Source organism: Corvus hawaiiensis, chromosome W, assembly GCF_020740725.1.
Source record: "Corvus hawaiiensis isolate bCorHaw1 chromosome W, bCorHaw1.pri.cur, whole genome shotgun sequence".
NCBI lineage: Eukaryota > Metazoa > Chordata > Aves > Passeriformes > Corvidae > Corvus > Corvus hawaiiensis.
Genome location: NC_063254.1, coordinates 5,620,610 through 5,633,877, shown reverse-complemented (window position 1 = coordinate 5,633,877; position 13,268 = coordinate 5,620,610). Strand labels below are relative to the sequence as shown.

Here is a 13,268-nt window from a genome sequence, read left to right as displayed (position 1 = left end):
TTAAACGATGTGCTTCTCTATTCTCATCCTGAGCTGCCATCTAGCTGCAGCCCTTGGCCTTGCTCCTGGGTCTGGTTTCGGCTGATTTCTGGTCTGCAAACAACAGTGGCCTTGAGCTGAGAGTGGACAGACGGTGTGTCCCGCGGAGAGACACGAGGACGCTGGCTGATGGGCACGCACGTTTTACTTCCACACCTCGGGCTCGCACATGGGGATGTGCCATCCTGACCGGTCCCTCACCCCTCCCGTCGCCGCGCCTTTACCGACGGTCCCTCCCACTCCCTTCACTCGGCACGGCGCAGCGCCAGGACTCTCGCGAGAGCGGGTGGCTCTAGATGCTCCCGGCACCTCCTACATTTCCTCTTCCCTGCCGCTGTCTGGAGGTGAGGACTTAAGGCCGTCAGTGAGCCGTCTCAATCCGCCCCCATCCTGCTCAGGGCGCTCTGGAGAGGCGATGAGGGGGCGAGAGCTTGAGGTCTCGGTCCGCCTCAATGTATTCGCCCCTTGGTATTTGCAGGGCTGGCGCGGGAGAGGACGGGTAGGGGTTGGAGATCGCGAGCTTGGGGGTAGCTGGCTGGTGTGAGGTAGAAGCAGGCCCTAGGGAGAGGCTATGGCAGTGGTGATGACTTTCTTAGGACACCTTTGGATTTAATTGTGAAAAGACAGTGTAATTTCTGAGCAGCTCCTGTAGTTAGTTATCGGCAGTAAGGTGAACAATCCCGGTTCTGCTTATCAGTGTTAGAAGCTTTAATATGGGGTTTTTAATTGCTTTTTTTGCAGCTGAGATCCAAAAATGGTGCGCTACTCTCTGGATCCAGAGAATCCCACAAAATGTGAGTTGTTTTTGTGAATGTTTGAGTAGAACTTGACCAAAGTCATTGAGATTGTAATTCCAAAAGTTCATCTTTTTTTTTTTCTCCTGCAGCATGCAAGTCACGGGGATCCAACCTGCGAGTGCATTTCAAGGTAGGCAGTGTGTGCATAGTAAGAAATGCAATTTCATTTGGTTTTGGTTTGGTTTTGTTTTTTTTTTTGTTGGGCATTTTTTGAAGAAAGTGTCTCTTATTCTGTATCATTACATGGTTGCTTAAGGGTGGTAGTGTAGGTTATGGCCTATGTTTGCTTTAGCTGCTTGTAATGATTTTCATCCACAGGATCAAAAATAAGATACCGTGTCCTAAAGAGTTTTCTCTCTAATACAGATAACAAAATACACTAGGAAAACGGTTACAGTGAATTTAGCAGGAGGAATGGGGCTAAGTGAAATGTGACATTTGTTTCATTTGTCTTACTCTGCCTTTCTGGTTGTTTGGAAGGAACATTGGATTCACCTGCTTATGTTGCTGCTCAAGAAGTATGGCAGGGGAGGCATGCGGTGTTTGGCATGAGGGCATAGGTCCCTCTGGAAAAGGTTTAGGTGTGGCAGTAAATCCAGGACACGTTTAAGTTAACCATGAAACCAAAGCTGAGCAGATGCTTTTCTGCTCCACAGTGGTACATAATTCATGTGAAAAGAGATTTCTGTTATCTTGATTTGCTTTTTTACTATGATCAGGTAGGATTATAGTTACTCTCTGACTTCTGCATTTAGTATGTCTTAAGCACTAATACTTTAGCCTTAATTTTTCTTTCTTTTCTCCCCTTTATAATTCACTTACAGAGATACTTAGATTGTTTCTATCTTGTGTTCTCATCACTTCCTCTGAGGTGCCATATTTGACATTTTAGTAGGAATTTATCCTTCAGGCTCCTGCTTTTTTGGATTAGCGGCCAAGGAGGAGCTATGAAAAGCATAAATACTCAAATTTTAATTTTGTTGGTTGGAAAGATCTAGGCATTAGGTAAAAAACAATAAATATGTGTTAGAGCTGCAAATTCAGTAATGGCAGTCATCCCAAAGGTTAGAAAAGTAGATAGCAAAAAAAAAAGTGTTCTTAATTATTCTTCATTCTTTAATTTAGGTGTGGGGCTTTTTAATGTGTGAGTGCTTCCTTTAAATTGAGTTTGTAGCAAAAAGAATAGGATCCAGGAAAGAGGAGTGGTTTTGCTCACATTGTAACTTGTACAGATGTGTTAACAACTTCACTGTGCTCTGTATTGCTAGAACACTCGAGAGACTGCCCAGGCCATCAAGGGCATGCACATCCGCAAGGCCACCAAGTACTTGAAGGACGTCACCTTGAAGAAGCAATGCGTTCCCTTCCGGCGCTACAACGGGGGAGTTGGTAGATGCGCCCAGGTGAGGTCCAAGATGAAAATGTGGGAAGGATGCTGTGTCTGATTAAAAGGAAAAAATGATTTTGAGATGGTATGGAGAATAGTCTGTCATTGTTGATTATAACTTTGTATTAAAATATAGAATCATAGAATGTTTTGGGTTGGAAGGGACCTTAAAGATCATCTAGTTCCAACCCCCTGCTATGGGCAGGGACACCTTCCACTAGACCAGGTTGCTCAAGAGGGAGAGAAGAGTTAATTCTGGTACAGCATTACATCTACTTGCAGTGTCAAGCAATTGATCAAAATTATTTGTTTTGTTATGCAATGTTAATAGAAGAGGATGTAATGGCAAGTTAATGGTGCCTGAAAGGTAAATTGTATTGTACTGGGACAAAAATGGAATTATTGTTGTCTTCTTCCAGGCCAAGCAGTGGGGCTGGACGCAGGGACGCTGGCCCAGGAAGAGTGCGGAGTTCTTGCTGCACATGCTCAAAAATGCAGAGAGCAATGCTGAGCTCAAGGTAGGCTGTGTCAGCATTACTGAATGCAAAGTGTTCATGTCGTGCTGTGTGTCAGCACTCCTGAACTGGGTGTTTCTGACATGGAAGGCCAGGTAATGACTGCTTTGTCAATGAAACTGAATTGTATCAAGGTGTTGGTATACTCTTTGTTTGAATTAGGCTGTGTGTGTTTTTCAAGTTAAAATGAGAGTAATAATTTTTCACAGGGGGATAGTTTGCACATGGTTATCAACTGTTTAAGTGGTGTTTAGGTCTCCTAAAAACTACAAAACAAAGCAAAATGTGAACTCTTGGTCAGTTTGTATCTTTGTAATATACTTGGTGCTTAATTTAGTAATTTTGATGGCAGTGGTGACTGTCTTAGGACACCTTTGGAGTAACCGTGAAATAATAATTGTCTCTTTCTGAGCCATCAGCATAATTTTAAATTGATTGTGATGCGTAGAGGGGTGGTCTCTGTTTTTCTGATTTTGGAACTTGCTCAGTTCTGTGACATTGCCAAGTTCGGCTATTTTATTTGCCAGCAGTGGTATGTGTCGGGGGGGGGGGGGTGATTATTCATGTTTTTGCTGTGGAGACTATTTATTTGAAGATAAAAAACAAGTCACAAATTTTATTCCTCTCCCTGCTAGGGTCTTGATGTGGATTCTCTAGTCATTGAGCACATCCAGGTTAACAAGGCTCCCAAAATGCGCCGACGCACATACAGAGCACATGGTAGGATCAACCCCTACATGAGCTCCCCCTGCCACATTGAGATGATCCTCACTGAGAAGGAGCAGATCGTTCCCAAGCCAGAGGAGGAAGTTGCTCAAAAGAAAAAGGTAGAGCATCATACCCTTAAGTCCTCTTTAATGTCAGCAGCAGGAAAGCTGATTGTTCATACTTGGCATTTTTCAGGCAGAAGGGTTGCTGTGATGACTATCTTAGGACACCTTTGGAATACCTATGAAAAAAACCAATAAGTTCTTTCTGAGCAACCTCAATATTTATTGTGAACACAACATTGATAACTTCCGAAAATGGTTTTCAGGGGTTTATATCGTACAGGGAGTTTGTTCTTCCCTTCCCCAGTCCATGTGTGTGAAACCAGGATGTGCTGCAATAAAATTTAAGTTGCAAGCCTGTAAGCAATGTAGTACTTATAGGGACACTTATGTATGTGCAAGTATGATCAGTGGATCATTTTGTAAACAGGTAAACAAATTTCTAACAGTTCTCAGTACCTTCAAAAGATAACTGTACATTTATTTGTAACATGTTTTGTGAAGGTATTGTCTCATTTTGCCACTTTCTCATTTCTGTGTTTGTTTTTCAGATATCCCAGAAGAAGCTGAAGAAGCAAAAGCTAATGGCTCGGGATTAAATCTGCTCTGACAGCTGTACATAAATAAAATGAGAAAGTTTAGATTTATTGTGTGCATTTCTCTGCTTTGGCTTCTGTAGGGTGTTGCTGTGGGACAGCCACAGGCAGTGAGCACAGTAGTCGGGATGCTTGTTGTTGCAACGCTGGGGATGCTGTTGACTTACCGCTATTATTCATATATAAAGCGAGAACACGCTCGCAGGAGCGTGGAACGTGGGAACACGCGCAGGCGTTCACTTTCCTTACCCCACTGTCCTGGCCCGTTCGGGCTGCCTGATGGTGGCTGCAGCCCGAGCGCGGTGACTAGCAGCCACCGCCGGGCGCTGACGCGACTTCTGGGGGCGGGGCGTAGGCCACATGACGCGGACACCGCCTTCTCCCATTGGCCGCGAGTGAGTCGGAAGTGTGGGGACCACTTCCGGTGTGGTGGAGGAGGCTGCGGCGGCCGGTAACGGTGCTGGATTGGTGCCGGCGGAGGTGAGTGTGGGGTGGCCTCCGACGGGACTGAGGCTGCTCCCCCAGAGTCTTTTCGTGGTCTGCCGCTCCTCTAGCCTGGCTGGGGGCTGCCCTTCTATGGGGCCGGAGCGGCTCCGTTAACCGGGAGCGGACGGAGTGAACCCCGAAATGTAATAGCCCATGCTAAGGTGTGGAGCTCTTGTGTTTCAACGCGTGTTTGAGTGGAACTTCACCGATTCGGAAAAATCTTTGTGCTCCCGCCTTTCTTTCAGCGGGAGGGGGAAACGCTGCTGCGTTTTTCTTATTTTTTTTTTTCTTACTAACCAAGGAACAGAGCATCACCAAATCACAGAAGAAACTTGTGAACGGTATTTTACTCTATTAGGACGGGTGTTATACTTCCAGTGGCTTGCTTTTACATCTGGCAGAGCTACGACTTATTTTTTGGTCTGAAATCTTCACACAAACTGGCTGCAGAGACACGTACAGTTAGCTCAGAAGGCCAGCCTGGGGTGTTCCCTCCAGCCATGTTCTTTAGCTGGTGGATGAATCCACAAGATATTGCTGGAAATTTTGTATCTAGGAAGTTCTGGCAGAGAGTATCTGAATTATCTTTTTGAATGGTTTTAAAGGATTAATTCATTTGTGTTCTCTTGACTGAAGATTTCTCTCTGACTTCAGAAAGTAGATCCTGGAAAACTATATTTGAAGCAGCCAAAGCTACACTTGGAAGTAGTCAACTGAAAACTGATATTTTGTTCTTCCACAGGGCTAAAAATCTTTAGGATAGCTCAAAAAAAAGAGTGAAATTGATCCCAGATGAAGTGTGCACATCTACCTCTTCATTCTCCATCTTGGAAAGCTTTTGTTTTGCTTCTTAATGTAAGAATTCAGAGAGCAGCCTAAAAAGGAGGAATGTGAAGGGCAACGTTTCTGCTGTGCAGCAGAGCATATATATTGCCCATTAGCGATATATATAATATAATACAATATATATTGCTCATCATCACTGAGAGGGTGTGCCGGTTTGGCCAAATCTAGAAATATATCCTCTGAGAGAAGGCAGGCTATAACCACCCCTCCCCTACCAGGTTCAGGAAAAAATGAATTTTCCTCAAAGGAAAGTGAAAGAGATAAAAACTATTTCTTGAACAGACACACAGGAAAAGGGATAATGATGCTAAATCATAAAACTTCTCGATCTGCTGAGAGAAACCTGGGAAAATTTCAGAGTCCTTCCATAGATCTCTCTCTCCCCCTTCTTGGAGCTGGGACGGGGTGGTGGGCCCACCTCTGGGGCCAAGGCCTTGGTGGAAAGTCCTCCCGATGTATTCTGATGTTGAAACAGTCCAGCAGAGAGAAAAGGGAAAAAAATGAAGTCCCAGGAAAACAAAAGTTCAAATCTCTGAAGGAAAAGGAGCTGGGGAAAAAAAACTGCTGAAAGCTGGCTGGAAAGAAAAGCAAACTGGGCGCTTCCCTTCCCTCTCGCTCTCCTGCTGCAGTTGGAAAAAAAAAAAAAAATCTCTATCTCTGTGTGACCTTGAACAAGCTGCAAACTGCTTTGAAAAAGTTTTGCTCAGTTTTTTCCTCCCCCCTCTCAGGCTCAGTTTAAAGGCATAGAAAGGCATAAAATTAATTCCTGGGCATGGGGCAGCAATAGGGGATGCACATCACAAAGTCACCCCAAGACAGAGGGACAGCTCTAATCCTACTTAACTGCTTCCTCTCCCAGTTGTACCTTTCTGCCCCTGTGCTTTGGTTTTCCCCTTTTTTTCATCGCAGACTTCAGGTTCCTGTTTTTGAAGAGTTCCTCCTGGTTTGTGGAGAGAGGGAAGGAATAATTTTCTAATAGTTTGGCCAATTGTATGGGATTGGTGTGGGATCAAGTGATTCTTCTTGCACAGGAGGAAGTAACCCATATTTTCTTCTCTCAAATCCTGACTGGGATTCTCTTCCCCCCTCCCACTGACCTGCCCTTCAGTGGTAGCCAGCCATTGGGTAGATTTGAGTCCTGTTGTTTAATTTCACCTTAAATAAAAAGGGAATATGAAAAACAAACCTTTTGGACCCGCTGTTATAATATAGTAAGAACTGGATTAATATCTGCAGCTTGCTGCCCAAACTATTTTTGTGTGGTTTAAGCAAATACTTTTATTTTCTAAATTTGTTTTTCAAAGTTGCAGCTGTAGGACTAATGAATTAATAGCAAGCTCCTTTTTTGTTAAAATATCAAGAATGTTTCCCTTGTTGAGAACTTTATAAAATTGAACCACACAGGATTTTTGAAACATTAACAGCTAGTGTATAATTTAAGAATGTTTTATGTTTGAATATTGACTAAAATCTTTCTTCATTATTTAAAGACTTTTTTTCAGCTCATGGCATACAAACAGTCATCCTAAGTTGTTTTTGTTTTTTTTCCTCACCAGCTTTGTCACAGAACAAGAAGAAGCTATGGTGTGCATTCCTTGCATTGTCATTCCGGTCCTCCTCTGGGTCTACAAGAAATTCCTGGAACCGTATATCTATCCCATTATCGCACCTTTCATTAAGCATGTATGGCCCAAGAAAGCTGCGCAGGAAATGACAGCCACAAAACAAGGTCGAGAAGGCAGTGGTGGAAATCCACAGGCACCTTCAGCCACAAAAAGAGATCAGGAGGATGAATGTGGAATTTATAAAGTAAGATTAATGCATTTAGCTAACCAGGGAAACTGCGGATAAAGTACCCAGCAATAGTTAAGCAGGGGCACCGTAAAACAGTAAATCGTTGCATGTTTTTACAGACATTTTTGAGGCTATTTTCTTATGAAAGGGAGTTGCTGGTACTGAGCCAGCTAGAAATAGTTGCTTCAAGACTGCTTCTGGTAGGTCTTGGAAGGATAGGAATTGCACCTGTTTTCTGAAACAGCTTAGTTAATTTCTTTTTTTTTTTTAATGCCTGGCTATTCTTTTAGAGAAGAAAAAAGTCAAATAATTGGTACATCACACCAGATACATGAAGCAGAATTAAAAATAAACAACAAACCACTCTTCAGCCACCTCTGCCTCTTGTAATGGGGGAAAATGTTTAGTGCATCTAAATTGTGCATTTATTATTTATCTCTTCTTTCAAAATGCAAAGGTTTATATATCTTGTCTCTGCCCTCGTTCCCCTCCTGAAGTAATAATTATTTGTAGATCTAAAGAGACACCACCACTTTGGTTTTTGCTGCAGATTTCTTCATAGATCATTACTGGCCCTGCTTCTAAAAGCCATTTTCATCACCGGCTGTTACTGTTCTGGGTGTGAAGTCCTTTTTTGACATCCCATTTATCATGCTGTCTTTTATTTGCAGTTTGAAAGCAATGGCGTTGCAATTGGAATTGCCACAAAGAGGTCCACAGAAGTTTGTGACAAGAAAATGGATTAAAGGAATTAAATCCTAAGGATTTTATTCCCTTGTGTCCAATATGAACTCATGGTATTTCTCCTCTCACTTTGAGACTTTTTTTCTTTGCATGTTTTAGCTGAATAAAACCCCTTATCACTTACAGGAGAGAGTTTATTTTGCCACAAAAATGGCGGCTAGTACATTTATTAATTTAAAATGTTGGAAAACTGAAGTTTTTCTATCTTCCTCACTGGAACTACTTTTCATCTATCACCTATTTGATGTGATTGGAATTTATGTTTAATAACTTAGGAATAAATATAGCTTTGAAACGTAAATGTATCTTAGCATCTTAATTTTATTAACTGCTAGTGTAATCCTTCAGGCTTTCACCTTAAAAGCTATGGCTGTTCTTGACCTTGCTTAAGAACTATGGATTGCATTGTGGTGACAGATGTGTCATGGTTAAATTATGAAGAGTTTAGATTTGTCATGCCAAATCTCTGGATGAGCTAAAGGAGTTACGCTATATGTAAAATTTACTTAACTTACTAAAAGCAGAAAGTCTTGATATGCTACTTCCATTAATCATTTTCCTGGAAATATTGTGCGTTTCTTTCCTGAAGAGGAGCAGCAGAGGCACGATGCAAGAGAATTGTTGCCTTATATTCTGTTGCAGTGGTTTAGAATGCTGTAGTTCTGTCTTCCAAGAAAAGCCCCACCCTCCAACTAAAATCTCTTTAACATGCTTGAGGAATTTGAATTATAATAAACCAGGATTTTATTTAAAAATAAGTTGCTTCATACAAGTGTACTTAGTCTTCTGAGCTATAAATATATAAAGCGATAACAAAGTTTTTGAAAACCTGGAGACAGACCCCAGGCAGAAGATCATAAAACTACTGACTTCATAATAAAGACCAGCTTTGCCTCCTCCTGGGAAGATGCATTCTGTTACTGACCCGCATCCCAATTGTGAAGTGTTTTAGATGTCCCTGTGCTTAGTAAGGAATAAAAATTAATTCCTGCTTTGTCCTCTCTGCCAAAACAGAGTGCTCTTTAAAAGATTCAAAACCATTTCAGCAGTTTTAGATTGTTAAGATTTATTTTCCCTAAAATCCTACCTAAGATATGCCTAAAAAGGCTATGCTATTTTCCCATTGTTTTTGACCTCTGTATCATTGGATATTTTGCCCACATTGTTGCAACAAATTGTACCCTTATCAGCGAGAACTTCACCTGGTAAAAGGTGGGTGTAATTTTTGCTGGGGTGGATTGGGTTTTCTAAACCAATCAACCTCCATCTCACCCTAAACAATAAGTTCCTCTCCTACCACTACTGTCACAGTTCATGCTCTAAATCTGAAAGCTGGGAGCTTTCTAAGGGTCTAGAATCACCTTGCAATGAGAAAGGAGTAAACTGCCTGAGAAAGTCACTCCCACGTATTTCAAATTGAATCAGGGGAAGAAGGGGAAGCAGAGATTAAATGATTTGCTAAGAAGTTGTTTGTTAAAAACAATGCATACAGCTTGCTCAACACTTATTGTGCCTACCAAAGCAGGTTGAGAAGATAGAAGACTATTGATAAAGGAAAGGAATCTTAAACAAAGATCCTGTTTTCGAACCTAAAACTAACTTAAACCAGACTTGAAGTTTGGACTTGGGCCAGGAACATAAAGAGCATGCGCAGGGAAGCAAGGTGAAAAGTTCAGAATCAGGAAGACCCTTTACTTCATCTCAGCGACCCCTGCCCACGACCACCAAATGACACTGCACAAGCGCAACGCGGATGTAAATGACTTTTGGGCTCATTGTAATATGAGGCGAGGCTAGGTAATGAATATGTATACGCGTATTGGGAAACTTTATGAATATGGAACTTGTAACCCAATATATACCAAGCTGAATGCAGCTGTCAGCACGCATGACTTTGGAGGAACTATCCCCCATGCGTCCCAGTGCTGGAATAAACATACCTACTTTACTACTTATTCCAGTAGTGGAGTCTTTTCCGCATATCAAAATGGCTGTAGAAATGGAGATTGATGGCAAGTGTGCAGCTAAACAGAAGTATGTGTTCTGACGTGAGGATATCTGAAAAGATTGTCCCTTTGCTCTGCTTCCTGTCTGTCATACATGAAATCCCTATTTGTGCTTGGTCTTTGCATATTAAGTGCTTTAATTAATTAATTTTGAGTTAAATATTTTTAAATTGAATGTTAAAATTAACCCATCAGCCCAGGTACAAAAATCCAGTTCCATTATCAGTGTTTTCAATTGTTCAAAGTAGTTTATTAAGAGAGTTGCACCCTTCCCAGTTAAAAATTCCCCAGTTAAAAATCCCAACTTATGCTCCCTTTTCAAACTTCAAACCACCTGTACACCATAAAAGTTATCTTTCCTGTGTTTAGTGTATACTTTTACAAGTGTTTTAAGATGTGTTGGATGTATTTTAATACTTTTTTAGGTGTTTTTACTTGCACTTTGGTTCCAAGGCTAACTCCAAAAACCCCAGTTCTAACAGCCAGCAGCTATTTTTAGCCCCATAGCCGTTCCCCATTAGGCAAGCTCCATGGCAACCTGAATTTTAATGAAGGCATTTTAGCACCCTTATCTCAACTAATACCACCCCTCTGACAACGATGAGCCATTGGTGGGCGGAGATGATCTGTCAAAGGGAAAGCACCAATCACTTTAAACCGAAGGAGCGGGCTGTGGGTGGGCTGTGGGCGGGCTGTGGGTGGACTGGGGTGGAGCAAAGGCACTATAAAACAACAAGACAGGCTTCAAAAAAACAGACAGAGAGAGTGTCCCCTGCAGGCTAGCTATGGTGGACGTCAGTGCTGGGCATTAAAAGCCTTACTCCTATTAAGGAGCCTTTAGTAACCTTTTACTTTTGGACCAGCCAAAAGCCAGCCCAGCACTGCAAGTCCTTTTTCTCTACCTGAGGTCCAGTGCTGTCTCAGCCAGAAGATCTCAAATCCCTGCGCTCCTGGGGCATACCATCTATTGAGCCATAGGATCCCAAATTTTTATATTTTTCTAATTTCTGTAATTTTTTCATTTTTTTCCGTTTTCAATAAATTATTTTAATTTTTTTATTTAACTAAGAGTTGTCTCATTTCTCACACTGTCTCAGGGCAGGTAACCTCAGCCACTTTTAAAATGTTGGGCATCTCATAAACAGGCCAAAATTTTAGAGTATATCCACCCCTAACAGGTGTGAGCACAACAAAAAATAGAGCAAGAGCTGTACCAGGGCTCCTTCAATTTGTAAATGTATGCAGTCAACTTATAAAGTGTACATAATTAATTATTTTGAGTTATTTAGGATATTATTATACAAGAAAGTACAACAGACTAACATGGCAAATAAAGTGTATAGTAAATTAGACTGTAGGCTTGTTGTGGTTTGACGCAGCTAAGCGTCAAGCACATGAAATCTTTTATTTTCATAAGGGGAAAATAAGAAAATATTGAGGAAAACTAGAGAGCTGCGAGGCAAAACAGGTTCAAACTTAAATGGTTGCAGTACAAAGAAAGAGTTTATTACTAATAGAATTTAATGTAAAAAGAAATAACAAGAAATTAAAGCAAACCACCCCCCCCTTTCCAGCACTTTCTTCCTTTTACCCAACTCGCACAAAGGGTAGCAGAACATGGGATTTTAGTCAGTGTTGCAGTTCTTGAAAAGTCTCTCTCTTATGCTTAAGGAAAAAAGGGTTTTCTTCAGCTGCACATGGTTCCCAAACTGCCACCAACAGCAGACCTGCCCAGAAAGAAACAATCTGCTGTGGTGTAAAACATCTCTCCCATGAAAAATCTCACAGTTCCTTTACACTGCAAAACATGGGCCATCACATGGGGTTATTAATCTTTTTAAGGATGCGTTACTTTGGCCTGAACACAAAGGCTTTCTTCGCCACAAGTCCCTAAAAGCCTCTCACTGCTTCTATATAGCCTGGCATAGGCCCTCCTCACAATCTTCACAGGCCACACGTGAGTTCTCCATCCCCCCATCTACTTCAAATGGATTAAAGAGACAAACAGTTTGGGATATTACAGTTTCTTACCACGGCATGCAAGAAGTTTTTTTAAGCTACGCGCGAGAAATGCAGCATTGCCCTCTTTTCTCCCGTCACCATGTTTAGCTTCGTCTCACATGACTCACTTTCTCTCTGACTCTGAAGCCACCATGTTGAAGAGTGTTCTTGTTCAGGCTTTACGGTGGAGGAAGCCTCGCTCTCTTTGTGCTGCTGGCTGCATGGTGTCTTCTTCAGTTTGGCACAAAGTGTGCTGGCTGTAGACAGGAGGCTCCGCCGGCTCCCGTTGGCTCCGCGTGGAGAGGAGAGGGACCCGCCGGTCCCAAGAAGCTGTGCCAGATGGGGTTAGCTGTGTGGCAGTCCATGGCTGGTTTTAGCTGCCTGCGGCTCTGGGATAGTTCCCCCCCAGCGACCCAGGATCCGTGCCGCGGAGTTGGGAAAAGGGGAGGGGGGCAGGGGCCCTGGCCCGGCCCGGTGGGGCCCGGTGGGGCCCAGAGGCTCTGAGGGCCCCCACCTTCTGGCAGGCGAGCTGGAAAGAAAGGGAATTCCTGCCTTTCCGCGCGGTTTAAATATGTAAATTGTAAGAAGCATCATTAGTCTAAAAGACTGTCCATCAACTCAGGTTCAACCCACTACACTAGGCTTGTAACCGTGTGCCAGCACTGTATTTAAACACCAGGCCTACCGAAAAGACTGCAAAAAGCAAACCAGGCAGATAATGTGAGGAAAATTATACCATTTTGTGCTTTGTGGAATGGGGTTTCAGTACTTTTATTAGCTGCAGTTAAACTCTAACATGAGTATTCTGCATCGTGCAACTTTCCTGAATGAGATACTTCACTGGAAGTTCTGGCAGATTGGTGTTACAACTCTTCTGTTCCTGTTCTTTTCCAAAAATAGGTCAATAATCCTATTGTGTTGTGAATAGCAAAACAATCAGGAGAAAGCAAAGGAACTGCCTGAGCCTGATCATCTGCTGGGATGCAAAGAACTGTACAAACCCTTGTTTAAGAAAAATAAGTAGACAGGAATTAAGGAAATAATTACATGAGAGAATAATATATATCAAGTAATAATAATATATATCAAGTAAATTGAATTTAACTGAGAAAATTCCCATATTTTTGTTACTCACTAAAACCAAGATTTACAATAGGGCTTAGGCACATAATGATGTAGCAGCTTCATTTACACTAAAGACTTAGAAAATTGCCAAGTAGGCATCTTTAGGACCCAAAGTACTTCTGCAAATCTAGTCCTAAGATCTTCAGCATTAAAGCTGTCTGG

At 42.2% G+C, this 13,268-nt stretch overlaps 2 protein-coding genes and 3 non-coding genes across 7 annotated transcripts; all 5 read left to right on the top strand.

The window, feature by feature from the left end:
- The first annotated feature begins 337 nt into the window (after nt 1-337).
- LOC125319346 (60S ribosomal protein L17-like) lies at nt 338-4,149 on the top strand. 3 transcript variants are annotated; one of them, XM_048290451.1, is made up of 7 exons: nt 338-383; nt 781-833; nt 926-966; nt 2,105-2,239; nt 2,643-2,741; nt 3,374-3,565; nt 4,060-4,149. In XM_048290451.1, the coding sequence occupies exons 2-7, from the start codon at nt 794-796 to the stop codon at nt 4,105-4,107; spliced, it is 555 nt and encodes a 184-aa protein (XP_048146408.1). In that variant the 5' UTR covers nt 338-383; nt 781-793; the 3' UTR covers nt 4,108-4,149. The 3 variants fall into 3 exon arrangements, with proteins under 3 accessions (XP_048146408.1, XP_048146410.1, XP_048146409.1); XM_048290453.1 differs by lacking the exon at nt 338-383 and adding an exon at nt 453-475; XM_048290452.1 differs by lacking the exon at nt 338-383 and adding an exon at nt 484-507.
- On the top strand, nt 615-683 carry LOC125319363. Its single transcript, XR_007200683.1, has one exon. It is a non-coding gene; the product is annotated as a small nucleolar RNA SNORD58 (small nucleolar RNA).
- LOC125319362 lies at nt 3,085-3,154 on the top strand. The gene has a single exon (XR_007200682.1). It is a non-coding gene; the product is annotated as a small nucleolar RNA SNORD58 (small nucleolar RNA).
- On the top strand, nt 3,651-3,722 carry LOC125319361. Its single transcript, XR_007200681.1, has one exon. It is a non-coding gene; the product is annotated as a small nucleolar RNA SNORD58 (small nucleolar RNA).
- A 362-nt stretch (nt 4,150-4,511) lies between the features above and the next one.
- On the top strand, nt 4,512-9,922 carry LOC125319347 (UPF0729 protein C18orf32-like). Its single transcript, XM_048290454.1, has 3 exons — nt 4,512-4,584; nt 6,993-7,245; nt 7,902-9,922. Exons 2-3 carry the CDS (start codon nt 7,018-7,020, stop codon nt 7,974-7,976), a joined length of 303 nt encoding a protein of 100 aa, XP_048146411.1. The 5' UTR covers nt 4,512-4,584; nt 6,993-7,017; the 3' UTR covers nt 7,977-9,922.
- Nucleotides 9,923-13,268: the final 3,346 nt, after the last annotated feature.

What these genes read in the sequence shown, in the direction of transcription:
- LOC125319346 (XM_048290451.1), top strand. Translation starts at nt 794, where the DNA reads ATGGTGCGCTACTCTCTGGATCCAGAGAATCCCACAAAAT. An exon ending in ACCTGCGAGTGCATTTCAAG is followed by an intron (nt 967 to 2,104) that starts GTAGGCAGTGTG and finishes CTGTATTGCTAG; the next exon opens with AACACTCGAGAGACTGCCCA. An exon ending in AGAGCAATGCTGAGCTCAAG is followed by an intron (nt 2,742 to 3,373) that starts GTAGGCTGTGTC and finishes TCTCCCTGCTAG; the next exon opens with GGTCTTGATGTGGATTCTCT.
- LOC125319347 (XM_048290454.1), top strand. Translation starts at nt 7,018, where the DNA reads ATGGTGTGCATTCCTTGCATTGTCATTCCGGTCCTCCTCTGGGTCTAC. An exon ending in ATGAATGTGGAATTTATAAA is followed by an intron (nt 7,246 to 7,901) that starts GTAAGATTAATG and finishes TTTTATTTGCAG; the next exon opens with TTTGAAAGCAATGGCGTTGC.